Source organism: Lepidochelys kempii, chromosome 3, assembly GCF_965140285.1.
Source record: "Lepidochelys kempii isolate rLepKem1 chromosome 3, rLepKem1.hap1, whole genome shotgun sequence".
Classification (NCBI taxonomy): Eukaryota; Metazoa; Chordata; order Testudines; family Cheloniidae; genus Lepidochelys; species Lepidochelys kempii.
Window position 1 is genome coordinate 27519399 of NC_136382.1, and position 16302 is coordinate 27535700.

At 41.2% G+C, this 16302-nt stretch overlaps 1 protein-coding gene across 4 annotated transcripts in view; it reads left to right on the forward strand.

Annotated features, from left to right (window-relative positions):
• Window positions 1–16302, forward strand: part of NBAS (NBAS subunit of NRZ tethering complex) — a 406503-nt gene that overhangs the window by 279356 nt on the left and 110845 nt on the right. For all 4 annotated transcript variants that reach the window (XR_012157919.2, XM_073335981.2, XM_073335983.2 and 1 more), the window contains exon 44: window positions 1785–2119. Coding sequence is in view for 3 of the 4 variants with exons in the window: in XM_073335981.2 (XP_073192082.2) it covers window positions 1785–2119 (335 nt within the window). In the remaining variant the exon portion in view is untranslated. The remainder of the gene's footprint in view (window positions 1–1784; window positions 2120–16302) is intronic.

The following is a 16302-nucleotide window of genomic DNA, read 5'->3' on the forward strand; positions in this document are numbered from 1 at the left end:
TCACAGAAGAGACAGCTGTGAAAAGCCATTAGCATAGGCCCAAGATTGAAGAATTTTAAAAGTTCCAAAGCGGAACATATGTAGATTTCTTTATTTCTGTGTGTGTGTTTGTTCTAAATTGGGAAATTAAATGTTAAAAACAAGTGTTATAACACTACTGCTGAAATAATAAGCATTCAGAAGTCAGGAAATTATAAAAGTTAAGATTGTTCCAACAACTTTATCTTTGTCATGGTGTAAATAGTATTCTAATCTGTTGTCTTTTTTATATAAATTTTTAATATATTATTGATTTGTTGTTAATGTATATCACAGTATTATATGATGGCTGAATTATGGTTGTGGGAGTAGTTTTAACATTTGCATTTCTTGGCTGCTGTGTACTTGCACCTTTAATCTTAATCTTGCCCTGTTGCTAGGGATTTTTTTTTTCCCATTTACCACAGTCATGGTATTATTATTTGTACACCACCATAAACGTGCATAGAATTGTAAAGACAAAAGACGAAGTCCCTGCCCTGAGGAGCTTACAGTTTAAGGCCTTGTCTACACTACCAGGGTAAGTCAACCTAAGTTACACTATTCCAGCTACATGAATACCATAGCTGGAGTCAACGTAGCTTAGGTCGACTTACTGTAGTGTCTGCACCACGCTGCGTCAACGGGAGAGTTTCTCCCATCGACTTACCTTACTCCTCTCATTCCAGTGGAGTACTGGAGTCAGCAGGAGAGGGCTCTGCAGTCGATTTAGTGGGTCTTCGCTAGACCCACTAAATCTTCCCCCGGTACATCAGTTGCAGCAGTGCTGATCCCAAGTAAGTGTAGACATGACCTAAGGCTCCCTGAGCTCAAGGAGACTCCTGAAAGTTAAGCATGTGTAAGCCTTTCCAGAAGGGCCCAAGTGAAAGCAAAATGTTTGAAGGATGTAGATAAACATATATCTGGCAAGAGAGGGTATGGGGCTGAGTGGAAGGGCTATAGTGTAAAGTAATGCTACTGAAGATGTTCCACCAATCTCTCAGGGTTATGGTTTTTGGACAGAGCAGGGCTTGTTTACTTTTCTTCATAGATGGGCACACTAAGTCTTTGTCTTCACTGACACACACTGTTTTTACAGCAAGATAACTAATATGATTGTTATCTCACTGTAAAATCCTAAATGGAGACAAGGCATTTGTAGTTCTTTTCACGAGGTAGCCAGGGAAAGTCAGTACTACCCCCTGGCAATGGGTGACCTTGCCTAGTTTATGTCTCTGTAAAACTAGTGTCTTGTCTCCACTCTTTTTACAGTGAGATAGCTCATGCGTGTTAGTTTTCCCTTGGTAAAATCCTACTTTTTGTCAGTGAATGCAGAGGTGGAAATTCAGGTTTTGTAGGCTTTACAGGAATTTATATATATTTGTAGCCAGAGATGTATCTGTATATGCACTTGCTTCTCTGTGGATAAACACATATATGTATATGTACTTGGTGTGGGACTTGAATAATAAAAAAAAAGTGCTAATGTTTCTTGACAGTTAGTTATCACTAGGAGTTTAAACCCATTGATTATCAGCACGTAGAGGCATCAACAGCCCTTTCTACAGTACAGTCTGACAAAATGCATCAACCCTAAGTTAGAATGGACTTTGTCTAGAAAAGCTGTGGAGATGATAGTTCTGTCAGTGCTCTTTCAGTCCTTGTTTTTTTTTTTTTTTTTTGTAGGTAGAATGCCAGTTACAGTCCTACCTGTTGAATAGGTGCAATGTTAATAACTACTTTTGTTTTTCTCTTTCTGCCAATAGATCTCAATTACAAAAAACTAACAGATGAAAATGTAAGCCCTTTGGGAGTATTGGAGCCCATCCTTACAAGTCAGAACATCTTATCCATTTCCAAACTCGCTCCCAAAATCCCTGAGAAAGATGGTAGTATGCTCTCTCCAAGCTCTGTTTACACCATCTGGTTACAAAAACTCTTCTGGAATGGAGATCGCAAGCTCATTAAAAAAACACCAGAAACAACACCAGAGTGGTTAAGTGCATATGATGTGTGTGCAAAGTACTTTGATAGACTCTACCCAGGAGATATTGTCACTTTCCTTGATGATGTTACCTTTTCTTCAAAGGCTGTTACTAAGGTAAATATAATCCCTTTTACAAAAGAATTGCAAGTTTGGTTAAGCTGTTTAGATAATAAGTTTCATAAAGATAGTCCATATCTCATTTTTATCACTTTTTCTTCTAGGGAAATGTTGAATTAATGAACTGTGTTAAAAAACAAAAACAAACAAACAAAAACCCAAACCTTCATTTTCATGTCTAAAATTGCTACTGTGGAAAGAAAATCTGTGTTTTAATTTTACATTTTTATCAACCTAAATTCATGGTAGGTTCATCCTCCCAGTGAAAGAAATACTTCCATAATCCTCCAAAGTCTCCATTATCCAGGCCGAGCAGAGAAATAGGGAAATGCTTTTCACTGGTGCAAATCTGAAAATCTGTATTTGCTCCAAGTTTCCATTAGCTCCAAACCCAAGGATAATGGTCTGCATTCCTTGGATTTGTTAGAGATCTAATTTACTACTAGGACATGAGAACTCAATATAGAATGAATGTCTGATGCCCTTTTATGACCTACAGTTACAATATAAGAGGGTCTACAAGATATCTCATGCCACAATTTCCATATTCCTGAAAGCCTGCTATTACAGTGTCTTACAAGAAGGTGCTGCCTTCAGGGCCCAAGCTCATTCTGCTGAATACGCAGTAACTTCTTCCACAAGGGAGGTCTGTAAAGTAAAATCACCTGGGCCTTGTTTCACACTTTTGCTACCCAGCACTACGCCAACTAAGTCAAAAGCCTCACACATTACCTTTGATTCCAGATTCCTGAGTGCTGTTGTCTCTAACTCTATATCTTAAAAAAGGATGATGAGAATTCTTCCTCCTCCTCCTCCTCCTCCTCCTTATTTCCTGTAGTTATTCATTCTGGTTAATCAGTTGTCATTCCCTCCTTTTTTTGGATATTACTATATACTATTTCCCAGCAGCTCATTCTGACTGGTTTATGACCCCTCTGCTTTTTTCTACACTAGTATTTGCTTGCTCAAAATTTTCACTTTCTGTAGCACAATTAGGGCACTAGGTAGACTAGGTGCTACCAGCGTTGAAATAATGGTCATCTAGACCAATGGTTTCTACATCTCTAGCTATGTTCTTCAAGTCTATCTTCTCCTCATAAGAATGGCCATGCTGGATCAGACCACTGGTCCAACTAGCCCAGTGTCCTGTCTTTCGACAGGGGCCGTGCTAGATACTTCAAAGAGAATGAACAGAACAGGGTAATTGTTAAGTGATCCATCCCCTGTCATCCAGTCCTAGCTTCTGGCAGTCGGAGGTTTAGGGAAACCAGAGGATGGAATTGTGTCCCTGACTGTCTTGGCTAACAGTCACTGATGGACCTATCCTATCAGGGTAACTGGTTTGATGGATGGGGGAATGTGGTGGACATAATACGGAGATATACCTGGACTTCAGCAGGTGTTTAACACAGTCATGACATCCTGATAAGTAAGCTGGAGAAATGTGGGCTTTGCAGAACTACTATTAAGTGAATACATAATTGGTTAAACAACCTCAAACAAACAAAGAGTAACTATTAATGGAATTATGTCAGATTGGAGGGAGGTTTCAAGTGGGGTTCCACAGGGATCTGATCTGGGTCTGGTGTTGTTTAACATCTTTATTAATGACCTGGGTCTCAGAATATAGAGCATACTATCAAATTTGCAAATGACACAGCACTAGGGGGGTTGCAAACACTTTGGAGGATAGAGCTAGAATTCAAAGGGATCTTGATAAATTGGAGAACTGGGCTATAAACAACAAAATGAAATTCAACAAAGACAAATGTAAGTTGCTACACTTAGGGAAGAAAAAATTAATGGGAGATAACATAAGAACAGCCATACTGGGTCAGCCCAAAGGTCCATCCAGCCCAGTATCCTGTCTTCTGACAGTGGCCAGTGCCAGGTGCCCCAGAGGGAATGAACAGAACAGATAATCATCAAGTGATCCATCCCCTGTCACCCATTCTGAGCTTCTGGCAAACAGAGGCTAGGTGCACCATCCCTGCTCATCCTGGCTAATAGCCATTGATGGATCTATCTTCCATGAATTTGTGTAGTTCTTTTTTGAACCCTGTTATAATCTTGGCATTCACAACATCCTCTGGCAAGGAGTTCCACAGGTGGACTGTGTATTATGTGAAAAAAATACTTCCTTTTTGTGTTGTTTTAAATCTGCTTCCTATTAATTTAATTTCCTGACCCCTAGTTCTTGTGTTGTGAGAAGGAGTAAATAACACTTCCTCATTTACTTTCTCCACACCAGTCATGATTTTATAGACCCTTATCATATCCCCCCTTAATAGGCTTTTCTTCCAAACCGAAAAGTCCCAGTTTTATTAATCTCTCCCCACATGGCAGATGCTCCATACCTCTAATCATTTTTGTTGCCCTTTTCTGAACCTTTTCCACGTCCAATATGTCTTTTTTGTTATGGGGCAATCACATCTGCGTGCAGTATTCAAGATGTGGGCAAACCATGGATTTATATAGAGGTAGTTCATATTTTCTGTCTTATTATCTATCCCTTTCTTAATGATTCGCTACATACTTTTTGCATTTTTGACTGCCGCTGTGCATTGAGTGGGTGTTTTCAGAGAACCATCCACAATGGATCCAAGATCTCTTTTTTGAGTGGTAGCAGCTAATTTAGACCCCATCATTTTATATGTATAGTTGGGATTATGTTTTCCAGTGTGCATGACTTTGCATTTATCAACATTGAATTTCATCTGCCATTTTGTTGCCCAGTCACCTAGTTTTGAGAAATCTTTTTGTAGCTCTTTGTAGTCTGCCTAAAACTTAACTATCTTTTGTAATTTTGTATCATCTGCAAATTTTGTCACCTCACTGTTTACCCCTTTTTCCAGATTATTTATGAATATGTTGACTAGGACTGGTCCCAGTACAGACCCCAGGGGGACAGCACTATTTGCTTCTCTCCATTCTGAAAACTGACCATTTATACCTACTCTTTGTTTTCTATCTTTTAACCAATTACCCGTCCATGAGAGGACCATCCCTCTTATCCCATGACTTTGCTTACCAAGCTTACTTTGCTTAATAGCCTTTGGTGAGGGACCTTGTCGAAGGCTTTCTGAAAATCTAAATACACTGGATACTAAATAACTGGCTTGGCAGCAGCATTGCTGAGAAGGATCTGGGAGTTGTGGTGGATCACAACTTCAGCATGTGTCATCAGCGCAATGCTGTTGCAAAACGCAAATGCAGTTTTGGGTGGCATTAACAGAGGCATAGAATGCCAGTCATGGGAAGTGATAGTACTGCTCTGCTCAGCACTGGTTAGGTCTCAGCTGGAGTACTGTGTTCAGTTTGTCACCAATGTATAGAAAGGATGTAGAGAAACTGGAGGAATCCAGAGGCAAGTAGCAAAGACCATCAAAGGGATGGCATGCAAGCCCTATGAGCAAAGACTGAAAGAACTGGGTATGTTTAGTTTGGAAAAGAGGAGATGGGGGGGGGAAGCATTATAGCAGACTTCAAACACTTGAAAGGCTGCCATAGAAAAGATGGAGAAAAGTTGTTCTCTTTTGCCACAGAGGTCAGGACAAGAGGCAATGGGTTCAAACTACAGCATAGCAGATTTAGATTAAATATCAGAAAAAACTTCCTAACCGTAAAAACAGTGGGACAATAGTACAGACTGCCTAGGGAGATTATGGAAGCTCCTTCAGTGGAGGTTTTTAAAAGGAGTATGGATAGCCATCTGTCTTGGATGGTTTAGACAAGGGGTGGGCAAACTTTTTGGCCTGACGGCCACATCAGGGTTGCAAAACTGTATGGCGGGCCGGGTAGGGAAGGCTGTGCCTCCCCAAACAGCCTGGCCGTGACCCCTATCCATCCCCAGCCACGCCACACCCCCTGACTGTCCCCCACAAAACTCCCAACCCATCCAACCCCGCCCCCCCGCTCCCTGTCCCCTGACTGTCCCCTCCTGGGACCTCCCACCGCTAACCACCCCCCTGAGACACCACCTCCTATCCCCCCCCGCCCCAGCTCCCCATCCCCTGACTGCCCTGGCCCCTGTCCACACTCCCGTCCCCTGATAGTCCCCCTGGGACTCCCACGCCCTATCCACTGTTCCCCGTCCCCTGACTGCCCCCCCGGAACCCCCCTGCCCCTTATCCAACCCGCACTCCTTGCCCCCTTACCATGCCGCTTGCACGGCGGCATGTCTGTGGGGGAGGGGGCGACAGCAGGGGAGAGGCCACAGGCTAGCCTCCCCGGCCAGGAGCTCAAGGACCGAGCAGGACGGTCCCGCGAGCCGTAGTTTGCCTGCCTCTGGTTTAGACAGAACTAATCCTGCATCTTGGAAGGGGATTAGAATAGGTGACCCTACCTGTCCCTTCTAACCCTATGGTTCTATGATTTTGTGATCCTCCATGAACTTATCTAATTCTTTTTTGAACCCAGTTATAGTTTTGGCCTTCACAGCATTCCCTGGCAACAAGTTTCAGAGTTTGACGCTACACTGTGTGAAGTACTTCCTTTATGTTAGTTTTTAACCTGCTGCTTATTAATTTCATTGCGTGACCCCTGGTTCATATGTTACATGAACGAGTAAATACCACTTCCTTATTCTCTGTCTCCACACCATTCATGATTTTATAGACCTCTATTATATACCCTCGTAGTCATCTCTTCTCTAATCTTTTCTCTATCTCTGACCAGCCAGCTCACCCAACACAAACACCATGTTTATCTCTCTTCCCCTCTTCAACATGTCAGCTGGTCCCTGCATCATGTTCATCTATAGCCCTTTCCTCTTCCACTCTCAACACACCTGTCTACCCCCCAACACTCCTCAGACCACCAATTCCCAGCATTCACTTTCGTTTCTAGCCTGGAACCCTGACTTCTTTGTTGTCATTAAACTCTGCTTGTCTGACTTGGGTCTGGACTGACGTAGGCAAGACAAGTTTGGGGTGGGATGGGGGAGGAATGTTGGCTTCATTAGGGTGGGTTGCTGTTTTTTATTGGCTCTGCTGTCTGTTGTTGAGCTGACCCTGTGCTTCATTGATTCCCACCTTTACTCACTCTCCCTAACTGAATAGAGAAAGAAATGCAGCCTCTGCTATGTTTATCTCTCCTCTTGGAGTCTTTATGATTCTTGCATTCTTATGTTCTCTTGGGCGGGGGGGCGGGGGTGTGAGTAGAGAAAGTAGGACTGCTGGGGTGGCTGAGGTGCCAGTAGAAAAGTTTAACAGAAGCCTCTGGAAGGTTCTGTTCATCTCCCTTAGGCAGACTCCAAATTACTCCTGGAGGAATTCTGCACCAAAAAAATAAAAATTCTGTGCACAATATTTTAGAATTCTGCAAAATTCTGCATATTTTTTGTCAAAATAACACTATATAATCACACCAGTTTCAATTCATTTGGTAATTTATTTCAAAATATCTGTCAGCATGTTTGTCTGTAATAATACAGACAAAACAGATTTGGGAAATCTTTTTTTTTTTTTTGGACAAATATGTTCCTTATTAGGCATATTTAATACAGAACTTTGAGTAATAATTCCTTCAAACTACAATACAGAAAATAATTCCTGCACCCCTCAGAAGCCGTGCAAAGGCTTGGGGAAAGTAAGGGGTAACAGAGGAGCTGAGCGAGAGGGAAATAATTGTTGGGAAGGAGTGAACCTGGAGGGTTGTTGGGTGTGGGTGGGAGAAGTATGGAACAGTTATTTGGGCAAGGGAGGGATTACTAATGAATTGGAGATCCTCCCCCATGCAGACCTTGGCTGGACCCCTAGCCTCTCCCATTCAGCCAGGCATATCTGCATATGTCCCCATGATTCCCTGCACATGCACTCAGCTGGGCATAACTGCCCTTGTCCCCCATGTGTCCCCGAATCCTCTCTCCCATTCAGCCCCTGGCTCAGTGTTACCCCACTAGGTCCTGTGCCCTTGCCCCTGTCTGTCTCTCCCCCTAGGCCTTCTGAACCCCAGTCTGTTTGATCTCCCAGCAGCCCTCGTCCTTCCCCCTTCCTCCATATCCCTTGTCTTCCTCACCTGGCCCTGTGGGCAGGGGGATGTGAGGAAAGCAGCCTCTGCCCTCTTCGTCTCTGCAACTGGCTGCTCCGGCATGTGAGCCAGCTGCCCTCTCTTCTGGTGCTACATTAGCCTCTGATGGGCAAAAGGTGTAATTGCAATGTGACCCCGCTAACGGCTTCCCTTTGCCTCTCTGTCAGAATCAATTATTTGGGGTGGGGGGGGAGTCTGCAGGGGACATTAATTCTGCGTTTTCATAGTCCTAGAATCATAGAAGATCAGGGTTGGAAGGGACCTCAGGAGGTCATCTAGTCCAACCCCCTGCTCAAAGCAGGACCAATCCCCAATTTTTGCCCCCAGATCCCTAAATGACCCCCTCAAGGATTGAACTCCACAGCCCTGGGTTTAGCCAGTGCTCAAACCACTGAGCTATCCTTCCCCAGTGGTGCAGAATTCCCTCAGGAGTGTCCAAATACAGCAGCAGCTTCTTGAACATCTCCCCCAAACATTCCCAGGCAGCTTATTTAATACATGTGTTAGGACTGGGAATGAAACAGTCCTTTAGCTAAACCCAGGAAATGGTCTGCCAGTTAATTGCCCAGCTTTCCAGCCCAATACTGGCATGTACTGGAGTCCATTAAATAGCTTCCTAATGGAAGTGTATTATGAAAATATTACTGACAGAAGTTTTCAGAAACTACCGATCACTCTTATTTTTAGCTCTGTTTGTTCCCCTCACTTTGAATTTATCAGCGTCAAAATACTACTTACTGCATATCAGCTGTCTTTAGATTCTAACTTTTAATAGCCTTCCCCATCCACCCCTCACTTCAAACCTTATCCCATTTAGACTCTGTATTAGTCATGTAATGATCTTCCAATCCCATTCACTCCTTTAGCCGTCAGCTCTCTGATCTTTTAGCAGCTTTGAAACAAATCTAATTTATCCTATTTCTCTATAGCTGTCTTTAAAATATTGGTTCTATTTGGAACTAAAACAGGGATGTGATTCTAAATGCATTGAAAACCAGTGAATGGATAAATTGAAGTCCTGAATTTGTTTAAAGAAATTACCCTATAAATTTCCAAAATAGGAGTCGGCTCTGATTAGGTTAGGAAGAGAGGTTAAACCAATAGTTCTTTTATACATTATTTATAAGTGACACTATCAACCTGTTTAGAGACATATTTATCCATATTAAAGATATAAATCCTACACCAGGGATGCTGAATGAAATATAAGCTTCTTAAAGAAAGCCACAGTATGTGGCCTAAATAAGATGAGTCACTTCTTATATACCTTTTATCATGGAATTTACCTAAAAGATACCTGACCATAATTCATTGCTGCCAAGTTTCTGCATCTGCATTTGAGACATTTATCTTCCCCCTCCTGGTGTCCTCTGCTCCTAAGTGGTAGGACCAGACCATGCCTGAGTGTCCACATCTATAAGGTGGGTAGAAAGCTGGCTAGATTGTCGGGCTCAACGGGTAGTGATCAATGGCTCCATGTCTAGTTGGCAGCCGGTATCAAGTGGAGTGCCCCAAGGGTCGGTCCTGGGGCCGGTTTTATTCAATATCTTCATAAATGATCTGGAGGATGGTGTGGATTGCACTCTCAGCAAATTTGCGGATGATACTAAACTGGGAGGAGTGGTAGATACGCTGGAGGGGAGGGATAGGATACAGAAGGACCTAGACAAATTGGAAGATTGGGCCAAAAGGAATCTGATGAGGTTCAATAAGGATAAGTGCAGGGTCCTGCACTTAGGACGGAAGAACCCAATGCACAGCTACAGACTAGGGACCGAATGGCTAGGCAGCAGTTCTGCGGAAAAGGACCTAGGGGTGACAGTGGACGAGAAGCTGGATATGAGTCAGCAGTGTGCCCTTGTTGCCAAGAAGGCCAATGGCATTTTGGGATGTATAAGTAGGGGCATAGCGAGCAGATCGAGGGATGTGATCGTTCCCCTCTATTCGACATTGGTGAGGCCTCATCTGGAGTACTGTGTCCAGTTTTGGGCCCCACACTTCAAGAAGGATGTGGATAAATTGGAGAGAGTCCAGCGAAGGGCAACAAAAATGATTAGGGGACTGGAACACATGAGTTATGAGGAGAGGCTGAGGGAGCTGGGATTGTTTAGCCTGCAGAAGAGAAGAATGAGGGGGGATTTGATAGCTGCTTTCAACTACCTGAAAGGGGGTTCCAAAGAGGATGGCTCTAGACTGTTCTCAATGGTAGCAGATGACAGAACGAGGAGTAATGGTCTCAAGTTGCAGTGGGGGAGGTTTAGATTGGATATTAGGAAAAACTTTTTCACTAAGAGGGTGGTGAAACACTGGAATGCGTTACCTAGGGAGGTGGTAGAATCTCCTTCCTTAGAGGTTTTTAAGGTCAGGCTTGACAAAGCCCTGGCTGGGATGATTTAACTGGGAATTGGTCCTGCTTCGAGCAGGGGGTTGGACTAGATGACCTTCTGGGGTCCCTTCCAACCCTGATATTCTATGATTCTATGATCTCTCATATACACACAGGGCCACACTTGCCCATGATACTGTCAGAGAGATGATTATAGTCTCTCACACTGGCAAATGTCACACGTGGAGCTGCACAATGCCGACACTGGGCAGGCCTGCCTACAGAAATAGGAAGACTTTTGAGAGGTCTTGGAAGGTGAAGCAACAAAACAATTGTATGGGGGAGCCCATAGTCCTCCATGAGAAAATCGTGAAATGTCCTCTTCCACACCACAAAACGTTCATTGCTGCCATCCCTTTGTTCTCTAAAGTTAACTCCCTATCTTTGTACAGGCCCCTGCTTCTCCCAGCATTTCTCAGGATCTCCACTCCCTGATCCAGCTACATCTTTCCTCTCCTCAGCGGAGAGGAACAGCAGTAGAAATGGGAGCCCTAGTAAAGGGTAGGGTTGCCCCGAGGCCATGCCCCTACCTCATCCCTTCTCTGAGGCCCTGTCCCCTGCTCACTTCATCCCCCCTCCCTCCGTCACTTGCTCTCTCCCACCCTCACTCACTTTCACTGTGCTGGGGCAGGGGGTATGGGGTGGGGGTTGTCTCCTCGTACATATGAGAAATAGAAGTGAGGTGTGTGTGAGAGAGAGAGCAACTAATCCAAGGGATTCACATGAAAGGAAGAATTTGCTGTACAATGTGAACATGTGTACATTGGTGTGTGCAAGAGAATGTGTTCTGTGTACATATGTGCAGGTTATGTGCCAGAAAATGTGTTGTTTTTAGTGGCTTTGCTCAACTGGTATAAAGTATTACATTAATTTCTAATTATAGCAGTTTTTGTGAAAGTCCACTTCTAAAATCATGTGTGACTTGCCGGGAGGAGTAAAAAGCAAGATATTCTTGCGAATATCATGATATTTAAAGATGCAACATCTCTTGACCTGACAGGGCTTAAAACATTCTGCAGACAGGCACAAATGCTCTCAGAACCAATATACTTTGGTATATTACCCTGAAACAGAGACAAAAAGGGAAATATTCAAACTTCTGCACTGCTTTTTGTATGGTGTTTTGCTATTCATTCATCTATATGCCTCAGATCAGAATTAATCTTATGCCATACCAGTATTTCATATTGCAAAAAATTTAAAACGTTATCTACCTGAATGTAACAATACCCCTAGCTGGACTGTCTGCAGGGGTTGATCTAAATGCATAAGCCTCTACTGCTGCAAATAAAAGACCAGATCCATTAGCTTGGGGACAATAGCAGACCCATTTGGCACAGACTATCATTTATTACATTTGTACAGTGCCTAGCATTACTGCAATATAAATGTTAAAAATAATATTGTGTAGCCACAAAAGAGTGATAAAGAGCCATTCTGCAACAGTGTGAGTTACATAAAAAAGGGAATTCCCCCCCCCCACTTCAGGTTTTCTAATTGTTCTCTGAAATTGTTGCCTCTGTTAAAACATGTGATTTGAGTCTGTAGCCTTTTCTTGTGGCAGATGTCTTTTGCTTTTAAGAAATGCTCACATCATAGATTCTCCATTACAGTAATGATCACGTCAAACTTTTCAATCTTCTTGTTGGCTTCCTATTTATCCTTTTTGACAATCTGCACAAAGGTCTTAATATTTGAGGGTTTTTTCAATTCCTTTATTGATAATGTAGCCTTTTGTTTGGTTGGTTTTGCTTAGGAGTATGTTGTGCCTTCAAAGAAGTGCTGTTTCAGTGCTCAGAGGCTGTTGTCCTGATTCTTTGTGGAAAAAAATACTAAATATCCTTTTGACAAATAAAATACCAAAGCTGTTGAGAAACATGACAATAATTGTGGTCTCCCCCCTCCCCCCTTTGTACATTGTCATTACCAAGGACACACTATAATAGGGACAGGCACAGGATGTCAGTAAGCTGCAACTTTAGTCAACGAAGTAAATCATAAATCAATGGCATAATCAGTAGTGCTACTTGGGAATCTTTGGACTAAACATTTTTGCATCAGGAAATGCCTAATCACAAAATCTTTTTTTTGTGGAAAAATATCTGTTTTGAGAAAACTGTCTCAGGTCCAGAATGGAATTTCTGGTCAAACCACAAAACAGAGACACTTACTCCACAATAGCCAGTAGTGCAATGGTTATGCAATTCACCAGGGATGGAGGTGACCCAGGTTCTGGTCTCTGCTCTGCCTGATCCAGATCCTTGCTGAATAGAGTATTTTTGGAATAGAAACCAGGGTATAGAGTCTCTTACTCTCTCTAATTGAACCTGTTCCCAGAATAGCTCCTCTTGGAGCTTCAGAAAAGGGACGCGGAGTTAGCTTTGCTTAGCCAAAACTCCATGTTTCATTTTATCATTTATTTTTTAGAATATATATTGCATTTGTGTTAAATGGTATTCCAAAAAGAATCCCCTTTGAGATCTTTTACTGACTTTGGACCCAGTTCTACCACCCTACCTTCCAATGAGTAGTAGCTTAGTTCCCAATTCAGAAAACCATGTCAGCACATGTTTGAGTCCATTCATATTTAGAAAAGCACTTAACTACATATTTAACTGCTTTCCTGAATCAGGACCATATACCAGAAATAGCCTTAGCTCTGCCTATCTGCAGTGCTGCATACTGTTCAATGATAGTAAAGTTGTGGAGTCAGGGTTTCATGTACAGGTTAATGTTATTAGTAGGAAATACACTTTTTCGTAGTAAATAAATTTACATATTCTGCCAGGAATTTGCCTTTAATATAAATGTACATTTCAAAATAAATGTGAAATTTCCCTCGAGGAATTAAATCTCTAGAGCTAAAATTATGTATGATGTTCCATGGTTTATAAATGAAATGAAACAGGCTTTTAGGATTCTTTTTTCATTGCAGATTATTGGCTATAAAATTAAACAGTTTTATATTCATAAAAGAAGCTTTTAAAAATATTCTTTATTTTCCTTCCATGCAAACTAAGATGGAAGTAGCCCCCAAGCTATTCTAAAGCACTGTGCATGATAGCAAATCTCATTACTGAAACTGACTAGAAATAAAGAAGATAGCCACTCACATTTTGAATGAAATAAGAAGAAAATCATAATATATTAGTAGTGCCGCATTTTATCACTGTGCAAAGATGAAAACAAAATTAAAATGGCATTGGATAGCCCAGTACTCTTTTTAATGATCCAATCTATATATGCATATGGTTTCATGACTTCTAAACATACAAAACATTTGGATACCTCTCCAGAAATTAATAAAGCAAGGTAGAGTGTATGCATAATTCTGCTTTCTGCATCTTTGTAACCATAGTTTGGACATCATAATGCACTAAAAGGGTAAAGAAGAAGATATGATGTTGGTTTAATCTTTTCCATTGTCTTTTTAGTTTTAGGAAATAAATATACAACTCTTCAAAGTTGTTGAGCCAATTTAATATGATTTGGTATAAAAAATCTTGATTGCCACTGGTCTCATGCTTATACTAACATTGTATTAAAACCTTATTTTCTTAGTTGACTACAATATTTCTTTACTTTTCACAGCAATGGAACAGTTCACAAAATTATTTGACTTTGTGGAGTTTTATAGTAAAATATCAATTAGCAAATTAAACAAGTTAATTCTCTTTAATCCTTTAGCACTCAAAAAAAAAAAAAAAAAAAAGAGGGAGGGAGGGAGAGAGAGAGAGGATGTGTTAGTAAATTCAGTTTTCAAAGTGCCCATTGGAGCATTTCCTGTAGTTCAGAGCAATAGCCCTGAAAAACCAAGGTAACCTCCATATCTAGCATTAAAGAGTTTTATGGTGCACAAGTTTTAACACTGATAATAGGACACCATTGACTTTGCAACCTCTGTCCCCTGTGATAGTAAAACTAAATGGACCTTATTCAAACTCTAAAGATGAATTTAACTTTTTTATACAGAATGTTATCTGTTACCTTTCCTTTAAAAAAAATAAGATTCTTGCAATATTGGTTCTACTGCAGTTATCAATGAAAGACAACAGGAATCAACTGAGTAAAACTTCTCATTCCGACACTTCATTCTAGGTACAGGAAAACACCACAATAAGTTGTGATAAAACCAATATTTCTTTTTAAATGATTACCACTATAGAAATGCAGGTCTGAAAGACAAAAACGGGTACTTTTTTTTCTCCAAGTATCTCCAGTGTCAGGGTTTTATATTTAAAGAATGCACCTCTACATCATCTAAATCTTGCAAGTATTGCCCTGGTTATGCAAAATATGAAACGGACTGTACAAATAACTGTAAAATAACTGGTCTAACCATCAGAAATATTGTTTCTAAAGTGAATCAACAGACTTCTATTCAAAAGCAGCAGAAAGTGGCTTTAACTTGTATTTGCACTATTTCCCATTGGAACAATAATAATTTTTCTGTGTTCAAAATCAGTGCGTATATCAAGCTATTTTGTAGTTACATCTAGAATGTTCCTGACAGATTGCAGCTAATTCAGAGTGTGTGAATATGCATAAGTTTAAATTGTTCCTCCCATTATTGATGATGATGATGATGATGACATTATGGTATCACCTAAGAAGCCCCAACCGAGAGTGGAGCCCCATTGTGCTAGGCGCTGTACAAACAAGTTGCAAGAGACAAGTGCCTGCCTGAAGCGCATGCATTCCAAAGAGAGAAAATTAAAGTAACCCTTTTCCTGAGGCACAGATATTAAATGATGTCATCAGACAGGGAATCTGTGGCAGAGCAAGGAAATGAAATCACATTTCCTGAGTCCTAGTTCATTGCTTTAGCTGCAAGACCTGCCTTTCTCTCATGAGCATAAAGTCAATAGTTCCCACGATGGACCTTCAGACAACTTGCCAAATTGGTGGACCTTACTATTTGCAGAAAGAAAATTGGGGTTCATGTTATATAAAGGTTCAGTTCTGTTGTTTAAAAAAAGTCATATAACCAGGCGTAAACGATATTAATCAAAGATTAATCAGCACACTACAGAATACAGAAAGGAACATTATACAGTATCGAAATGATCTGGGAAAATGGACCTGCAGCTTGATTCCCTGTCAACTACCTTTCAGAAGTTCACCTCTGTATATACTGTTCTTATATACAAAGAAATTCCATTCCCATAATTTACTTGCTTGTGGGGTTTCTTGCCCATGGTATTTCAATTTATGTGATCAATAAGCTAAATACATCTATAATCAAGTCATTATATCACAAAACACCTGTGGCAACAAGCAGATCCTGATGAGCTAAACACATTTTTCAATAATCATTATGCCATCAGTCACAGAAGACATCTGTAATAACAAGTATCTCTAATCAATCACAAGTAGTCCCTTTCTGGACATCTGGACACATTTCCTAAAGGCCAATAGGTTAGAGTAAAGAAATTACATACAATCCATCATTTGGTAACACACAAAAGTGCAACGTAAGTTCAAAGCATCTAGCATACAGATACAGAGCACTTTGGTTCAGATACAAATGATTATGGGATTTTGGTTTGTACTGCTAAGAGTAAACCTGTCTAAACTTTCCTGTTTCCCTCAAGGGAATTCCCTTCCACTTTCTCATGCAAAGTCCTTCTGGAGTTCTCCACAAGTTACTGCCATTCTTACAAACATATCTATTATTCTCTCAGTACCCCTCTATCAACCGCTTTTCTATTCAAGATCTGGGCATGTAGACCCAATCTTTGTTTCGTACCTCCTGTGTGTCAGG